At 40.8% G+C, this 9,158-nt stretch overlaps 1 protein-coding gene across 1 annotated transcript in view; it reads left to right on the top strand.

The window, feature by feature from the left end:
- The window catches only part of LOC112109462 (serpin B4-like), a 10,391-nt gene extending 2,446 nt beyond the window's left edge, over positions 1-7,945 (top strand). The window contains exons 2-7 of the mRNA XM_024203993.2: positions 1,325-1,444; positions 2,093-2,236; positions 3,812-3,929; positions 4,721-4,863; positions 6,360-6,515; positions 7,541-7,945. Coding sequence (XP_024059761.2) covers positions 1,325-1,444; positions 2,093-2,236; positions 3,812-3,929; positions 4,721-4,863; positions 6,360-6,515; positions 7,541-7,945 — 1,086 coding nt within the window. The remainder of the gene's footprint in view (positions 1-1,324; positions 1,445-2,092; positions 2,237-3,811; positions 3,930-4,720; positions 4,864-6,359; positions 6,516-7,540) is intronic.
- The last annotated feature ends 1,213 nt before the right edge of the window (positions 7,946-9,158 follow it).

The raw sequence follows: 9,158 nt of genomic DNA on the forward strand, positions 1-9,158 counted from the left end.
CCCCCTCAAGGATTGAACTCATAACCCTGGGTTTAGCAGGCCAATGCTCAAACCACTGAGCTATCCCTCCCCCCAGCTGGCCCAGCCCGCCAGGGTGCTTACCCTGGCAAGCCGCGTGCCAAACGTTGCCGACCCCTGGCCTAGAGGGACGTTTGAGCGTCTTGGCCAATAGCTCAGCCCCAGCAGAAGAGATCATCTCAGATAAAACCCAGAGAAACATTTCCTCAATATTTGCAATTTCCAGCCCCTCATCTTCATTTTATTCATACCGCCTGGTGACATTTCTGTCTTGTGCATTATATCAAAAGAGAGAGATGTAGCCTACATGGTTATTTCAGAAATGTGTATATCTCAGATGCAGGGTCCTTTTTAGTTGCTTACTGTGAACGTGCTGAGCATCAGTTTTACTAATGCTGAAGTGTTACAAGTTTGGTCGTAGTTATAAAAATATTATTTGAATATCTAGTTTGGCAAAAGTATTAACCTATTTTTGGATCCCATGAACCTGTATGAGTCACATTTTTCACTGGAAATGGGTTTGAATTTCTCAGGCTTGGGTTGCTCAGGAGTTAGTACTAATCAAGAATCATGTGTTATCAGTCTTTGAATACAACTGTCATTATTAGAACTTCCAGATAGATATTTTGCTGTGAAGGCTAGACATGGGACCCAATAGAGTTAGCAACTGTAAAGGGATATGCACATGAGAGGAATGAAATTAAAAAAAAAAAAAACAGGCTCCAGTTCTATTGCCACAGAAGTCATCGGCAAAACTCCTGTCCACTTAAATATGGATGGGAGCTAACTCTGCATTTGACAAACAAACACTGCATTTGTTGGAATTAAACCTAGCAAACTCTGAAAGCATTTCCATTGGTTTTGAGATTGGTTTTGTAAATAATAAGCTTTTATCCAAGTCCTAATCCTGTGATAGGATCCACTATTGCAGATCACTGCATGCCTGCAGAACACTACTGAATTTATTGCCCTATTGCAACATAGTATAAAAAGGTGTAAAAACTGAATATTATGGGCAGAAATAGGAAGTGAGTTCTACAATCATAGAAATATAGCTCACCTTTCTGGTGATTTTAAGTAGTATTCACCAAATGGCTTGCTGATTTTGATGTCAATGGATGCACTTGGGCATCCAGTGATAAAAGTTGAGAATACCTGCCTTTGACATCATGATGTCCATCTCCAGTAGAACGGACAGTAGGTAAGACAGACAACTGAATTTTCTCGTGACAAGTTCAGTTTTATATATTGTCATAAGTAAATCAATATAGTGTATGATTGTTGCAATCTTACATTTCCACCTCAGGTTCTTCGCTTCGCTGAACTTAGAGAAAATGAAAATCCAGGAACAGGAAGGTCTTCGGAAGCAACAAGTGATGAGAATTCAGAGAGCAGTTGCAGACTACCTCTTCATCCCCAACTGCCGGTATCTTAGAACAAATGTTGAAGTTGGACAAACTTTGGAGAATTTGAACCTAAACTCAAAATTGGCAGATTAGATTTATAACATAAAAATAGGGGGGGGAATGCTATGATGGTAGGTGACAGTAGGGAGAAGGATAAAAATGTATACAAGATAGCAAAGAGTAAGGTTTAGGATTTTTTTTTTATTGAAAATGCTGTACAATTATATGCTTGATTTGTGGATGCCATAATTGCAACTGCATTCACAAGTGATCAGTTCACTTTGCATCTTGCTATTTCAGTGGGCTCCTACCATGATCATGAGCACATGTGCATGTTTAAATCTGACATACAGAAAGCATTTGCAACTGTACTACCCTGAACATTTTTCATTGTTCAACAAATTCGCATGTGTAGTGCTCCATAAGTAACAAGTGGAACATCCCAAAAGAGCCACGGATTCCTTAGTCCTTATAGTAGAGCTTTTGCTCCATAGATCTCCAGACTATCAGGAACAAGGACAAGTCAGAGAAGGCAAAGGTAGTTAAGTTATTGAATCCGAATGGTTTCATAGGAGAACAATTATTTAAAAAAAAAAAAAACAGTGCCTCTGTTACTCTCAGCCTTTTTCAGTCAGAAACAAACTACAGCAACTTTGTGTTATTTGAAGGTTCCTGATGATCAGTGTGATATACCTGGAGGGATTCATTCCCAGTTTCATGACATCTTCTCAGCAATCAACAAACCTACCACTTCTTACGAGCTGGCTAATGCCAACAGACTGTATGGAGAAAAGACATTCAATTTTCTTCAGGTGAGTTGCAATGGGGTTCACATTAATGGCCTGTGACATTGTAGGACAGATAGAGATGAACAACATGGGCTTAGTTCAGTTGAGGTCCCATTTCCTGCTGACTTGGATGGGAGTTGTGTCCACTTAAACAAGGGTGGAGTTGATCCCCTGGAGGTACTGAATAGTAGGGCAGAACAGCCAATCATCTTAAAATAAATCCATATGGGAAAGTGAGCTAGAATTATTCTGGCTCATGCAAATTCAATAAAATTGCTAACTATTTTTCTGGGGTTTCATGCTGCATTTTTTACCAATTCATTTCACATTATTTACAAGGCCTCACCATTTCATTTGTGTGAAATTTCATAGGCACAAAAACTTTTCTCAAATTAGCTTTCAAAATTCGCTTCTAGTTTGAAATTTCATGTGGAAGTATCGTTGCAGTCATCCTTAGTTATTTTGGTTGGTGGGAAAAAGAAACATTACAGGACAGTGCTTCAAAACATTCGTGAATTACATATAAATATACAGTCACGGACACACTAGGTTAGACTGGGACAGAAGCGGCGAGACAATATATATAGGTTTCTAGTTCCAGGATAAATTCAGGGTTCTACCTGTAGAACTAACAGAAAGACCTGTAGTGGGTCCTATTCCACCAGTTTCTCCTGTTCTGCAGTCCACCCAGGATGGAAAGTAAACTTGAGAGACCTAAGGATTGGTTGCTGCAAGAGGAAGCAGCATCTATCAAATCTTTCCACTGAATAGGAGAAGAAAGTGGCCTATGTGAAAATGGTCCCCCAGTCCTTTAGAGCATAAGCAGCCATTTAAGGACCATGAGAGGACCTGTGACAACCAGACATTCTGGTTATTCAAGAGCGACCTAGGTCCACCTTCCATTGTGTAACCAGAACCTGATGTTCTGTAAATGCCTGCTAAAGTAGCTAGGTTGCCAGGGGGATATATGTGTTTATTGCATCTAAAAACCAGAATGTAAATCAGCCTTACATAACAAGATCACATGCAAAAGCAAATACCAGCCTCACCACAGCAAAACTCCCTAAATCTGGTGAGTAGTCATTATTATTTGTACAGTAGTAGAACCAGGGTCAGGGCCCTCTTGTGCTATAATTCTATAGAAACGTAGTAAAAGACAGTCCCTGCCCCAAAACTTACAATATAAATAGAGAGGACAGACACAGGGGTAGGAGAAAAGCATTATCACTATTCTTATTTCACAGATGGGGAACTGAGACACAAAGATTAAATGACTTTCTCAAGGTCATACAATGGGTCTGTGGCAGAGTCAATCCGCTGGCAGAACTTCAAAGAGGTTCAGTGTTTGACTGTTTTATGTACACTGTCCAAACCTATGTGGCCCTGTATCCCTACACTCTACCCAACTGGTCCAGTTCATTCTGCTAGTCCTCACAATGTCTCGTCTTGAGCATGTACAAACACTCTTTTGAATATTTTGTATATTTCTTGCAGTGTTGCAGAACTAAAAAACAGGGACATTTTATTTTATTCAGGAGACATCCTAAAAAGAGACCTGTTTTCTGATGTATTGTTCTGACATTCTCTCTTATTGTACAGCAATACCTATCCTGCATACAAAAGTTATACCAGGCTGAATTGAAACCAGTTGATTTTCGGAATGCTGCAGAGGAAACCAGAAAGCAGATAAATTTGTGGATTGAAACCTTTACCAAGGGTAAGGACAAGTCAGCCATTGGCTGCTATTTCTTGATATTTAATAAAAAAACAAGGAGGTAAAGTGTACAAGGTGCTTAAAAACCTGCAGGAGAACACTCTTTTGTCATAATTGGAGCACGCCCAGTATGGAGCTGCAGTAGCAGCTCTCAGCAATTTGACCACCTGAGTGACCTGAAGATGGATCATTAATTCCCACAGAGAAAACATATTTGAGGAGAACAGAGTAGCCAGCAGTCTCTGGACCTAGTACAACACCCATTGAAATCAACAGGAATTCTTCTGACAACTTCAGTGGGTGCTGGATGAGACCACCCGTGAGTCTGATTGCATTGAGTTTAAGGAATTATCCAATCAGATGCAAGAGGTATTGGGCAAGGAGAGGGGACCTTCAAAAAGTACCTTGATTTATGAGCTCCTCTACCGATAAGGTAAATGACAGCGCCCTACTTAAAATTTGACCTGGAGCCAAGACTAGTCAGCAGAAAAAGAACAAAATGGCCATTTTGGGAGATGACATCTGTTCTCCGTTGTTCACTTGAGGCACATCAGTCTGTCAGTGTGGGGAAGCGACAAAGATGCTGCTTGTGTTGTACTTGTTCTGTGAATAGATAGAGGACTTCAGGCTCTTAGGCCTGTCAGTCTAACATCTTTCATGTGTGTCTAGTATCATGTTTATATTCTTATACACAGTTACATATATGCACTGTACATCTATGTTATTACAACGGATAAATGGAACTAGAGTTATTGAACTGCCAAAACAAAATAATTTGCCTCCGTTTTTTTAAGGTAAAATCAAGGACTTCTTTGGCCCACACGCTCTTTCTGGAGATACTAAATTAGTCCTCGTGAATGCGGTCTACTTCAAAGGGCAATGGGGAAAGGAATTTAAGAAAGAAAACACCAAAGAAAGACCTTTTCAGATTAACAAGGTAAATTACAGAAATACACATATCACTTCATTGCTCCTATTGTTTTACATGGTTGGCAGACAATGGGGAGCTAACATGGGATATGGCCTCTTGAATCTAGGGCTCCTTTATGGCCTAGGGACCAGCTCTGGGGGTGAAGAGGGAGCTGTTTCCCAAAGCTTCTGCTAGGAGAGTGCATCATGCCTGACACAGGTACAATGCCTCACAAAGCCACCTGGGGCACAGGGGAAGCCATGTATAAGAAGCTGAAGCATCTGCCGTTCTCTGTGGCCTGTCAGCTCTTCTATCAGGAGTGGAAGTGCTCAGGGCAAAGCCCCGCTTTCTCCCCTTCCCCTTTGGGGTTGCGTGTGCAGTTAGGTTCACTACCCTTTTGCACTCATGTGAGCAAAGACCGGCTGGCCCCTGAGCAGAGGCCTAGCATAAGGATGCTTCTTGTACCTTCCCCCACTACACTCCTAATTTGGAGCAGTCCACAGTCTGGCCTCTAATCATTTTCTTCATAGACCCTTAACTGGATTGATTGTATTCAGACCTACAATGAGTTGTTCTGCTGCCACATTTACAATGACTGCCCCCAAGAGATCCATTTAGTCTGTGTTCAGTTTCCACATTCTGTCACCAGATTGATCTCCCTCCTCATTAAGGTTGAATACTGAAAGTGGGGTTTTTTCTGTGACATTTAGGTACATTGTCCCTGTGCTACTCCCCCGCCCTCCCCATGTTGTGTGGGCAATGAATGTAGAGTAGCCAGCTTCGTATTGCTTCAGTTCAGTTTCACCTTCTGTTGGTCACACATTAGCATAATGTAGCAAAAATACGTTGGCAACACTGCAGGGAAACATTTGTTTAGCTAAAGGAAAATTGTTCCTAGTGGAACCTGTTTCCATGAAATTGTTTTGTAAATGTCTATTGCTCTTAGGTTTTGTAAATTTCTGGGTCAATTTGACCTGAGAACATGCTTTTAAATGGAAATATAAATTAAAGAAAAGATGAAAAGCCTCTAGTTTTAATATCCTTAGCATGGTTCTCAAGTTGGACAACCAGACTGTGAGGCACACAATATCAATGGCAACTTCTGAAAGTGTTGGTCCAAAGAAATAGCATTACCTCTTCTTCTAAATCTTCTATTCTTTGTGAGGTGGGTGTGCCGCCACAGGGAGATAATAAATGGTATCTTAGCTTTAAAGGGGCAGTGGAAAAGTAGCATGGTGGAATTCTGGATCATGGGAATGGGCTTTATGGGGTTTCCCAGTCTCCCCTCCCCCAGTACTTCACTGACCCCTTTCCCTTGACTCCAAGATAGAGATGAAACTGTTGTGAGATGTTCGAAGAGGTTCAAGAGAACTTTATACCTTTCTTCGGAAAGTGATTATCTGGCCATGAACAACTACTGCAGCATTTGGGTCCAAGTGAAGATGCAATACAAGGGAAAATGTTTTAATGCTGGAGGATATATTGTATGTCTCTCACTTGTTACTACTTGTCATTGCTTTCAGACTACAAGCAAACCTGTGCAGATGATGTACCATAAGGGCGAGTATAAAATAGCGACAATAGAGGAGCATCACAGTCAGGTGCTTGAACTCCCATACAAGGGTGGTGACCTGAGTATGTATATACTGCTGCCAAAAGACAACATGGGTCTAACACAGGTAAAGTTACCTATGATGAGATAGTAATCTTATAACCAGAATATGAACATGGACAGACAGTATAAGACAAAATTACTTTCCTCTTCTTTGTTGCAGAGTATGCAGCATGTTGAATAGTAAATCTGAAGGCAGGCTGCTTATGTTGTTCCTAGGTCTATTGAATTTTCAGAAAACAAACAATTAGCCAGCCATTTTATTCTCCAAATAGGGCACAGTGACAATGTAATTAATAGCTAATTGCTATATTTTTGTATTATCAACCTTTCTAAACAGTTAATACCCACACAGACTAGTCTAAAAATGAATAAATAATAAACGCAAAGAATATAGGTAACACATCGGCAGATCCACAAAGGCTGTCTGCCGCATATTGCTGCCAGATTTAACATCTGATCCAGCTCCCTAACCCTTCTCCCATACAATTCGGTTGCAAAACACCCACTGACGTCACTGGTGCAGCATCAAGTCCTTTAGCTTTAATGGTAGAGGTCTGAGCACTGAAGTTAGAAGTTCCACCGTTGACTCCCACTGGTGACCCACCATTGTGGTCATTATATTTACATTAAAAAAAGAAAACAAGATTCTATAACCAACACTGGACAAACACTTATTTGGAAATCTTTAGGGTACAGCTACATGAAGATAAAAGCCCTGCAGCTGAGGGGCTAAAATTGCGGTGTACACGTTCAGGCTTAGGCTGGAGCCCGAGCTCTCGGACCCTGTGATGGTGGAGGGTCCCAGAGGTTGGGCTCCAGCCTCTGTCCAAATGTCCACACAGCAATTTTTCAGCCATACAGCTCAAGTCAGCTGACACGGGCCAGCTGTGGGGTTTTATTCCTTTGTAGACATACTCTTAGTGTACGTCATGCTACTGATCCCAGTAGTATTGTAAGAATCATGCCTGATGTGGCTACCACAGTGTGAATGAAAAAATATTTTTTCCAATTTCTCACATAGTTGCATGTCTTGTTGATTTTGATGCATAACCACAAGATTCTGATTCCCATGTATCTTTATACCTGCAGCTGGAAAAGGAACTTACCTATGAGAAATTAACAACTTGGATTAGCCCCGACCATTTGAAAGAAGATGAAGTGGATGTGGCTCTTCCTCGGTTCAAAGTGGAGACAAGTGCTCAACTTAAACAATATTTAGAGGCTTTAGGAATGACCGATGTGTTTCACCCAGGAGCATCAGATTTATCTGGAATGGCAAAAGAAGGTGGCCTGTTTGTGAGTGAGGCTGTCCATAAGGCTTATATAGAGGTCAATGAAGAGGGCACTGTGGCAGCAGCTGCAACTGGAATTGGCATACATACAATCTCACTAAGAATACCTGTACAGTTTGTGGCTGATCACCCTTTCCTCTTCTTTATCAGACACCAAAAAACCAAATGCATTCTCTTCTATGGTAGAGTCTCTTCTCCTTAAAGGAAAATCTCTAATTAACCCGCAAGATTCTGGGCCATGGAATTATAGTACAGAAAATACAACAGAAATGTTATTCTCTTCATTTTCTCTTTTCCTTGCACTGTATCTAGATAGTAACTCCATAGTTATGGGTGAAAATGCACACTATACTCATAGCAGGACTGTAACACTAGCACTACAGTCCTATCTTGTCTGCTGTTTCCCTCCCCCGCAAAGTTGCTTCTGGTTCCTACTTAAAGAATCTCCCACTTTCTCAGCACCTGAGGAAGGGCACCTCTGTTAAGTCGCAAATCACTAGGAATCTCCTTGAACCAAAGCTTTGATAACTAGTAGTGAAATAAAGAACTATGAATTTTCTTAATCATCCTGAACTGAATGGGTATCAACACAAGCATTGCCCAAACTCTTGCAGTGGAGAACCTGGCCCAGAGTTGTAGCAATGTAACAGGTGAATAATCAGGCTCATTGTTTTCACAGTTATTGTTATTGCCCTTCTGCCACCTTTACTACTTCTAGAGGAATTCTGTGCCAAAAAATTAAAAACTCTGTGCACAATATTTTAAAATTCCACAAAATTCTTCTTTTTTATTTGTGAAAATAACACAAAATAATCATGCCAGTTTCAATTATTTTGGTAATTAATTTCAAAATATCTGTCAGCAAGTATGTCTGTAACAATACAGACAAAAATATATTCAGGAAATGTTTTTTGATGAATAGATTCCTTATTAGGCATATTAATACAGAATTTTGTTTAATGATTCATTTAAAGTACACCTGTACTCACAGAGAGTTGTGTTTACTTCATAAGTAATCCTGCTGAAGTGAGTAGGACTACCATGGAGGAAGGCACTGCTCAACATGATGTGGAGCAGGAGGAGAAGGGAGAGTTGGAAAACAAAGTCTAACCCTTTAGCACTTGAATATAAAGTTAACACTGTACACTGATACAAACTCCTACAGCAGGGAGGGAGAACCTTATCTTCAGGTGGACCTCAACGGTTTGTTCTACTATATTTGGGGGGCAAAGAAGACACCCGGGCATCCCTCAGCTAGGAAGCAAATGGACAGCAGATTTGCTTCAGGAAGGTGGGATCTCAGCCAGGCTGGGCTGAAAACACTGGAGAGAACTTTGGGTGAGATAAGTTTCTTTATCAGCAGGTCAACCTGTTAGTTAAGTTTAGCTAGTCTATAGAAAGAGCGTTATTTTGCT

Source organism: Terrapene carolina, unplaced genomic scaffold, assembly GCF_002925995.2.
Source record: "Terrapene carolina triunguis isolate 2854851 unplaced genomic scaffold, T_m_triunguis-2.0 Scaffold53, whole genome shotgun sequence".
NCBI classification, from domain to species: domain Eukaryota; kingdom Metazoa; phylum Chordata; order Testudines; family Emydidae; genus Terrapene; species Terrapene triunguis.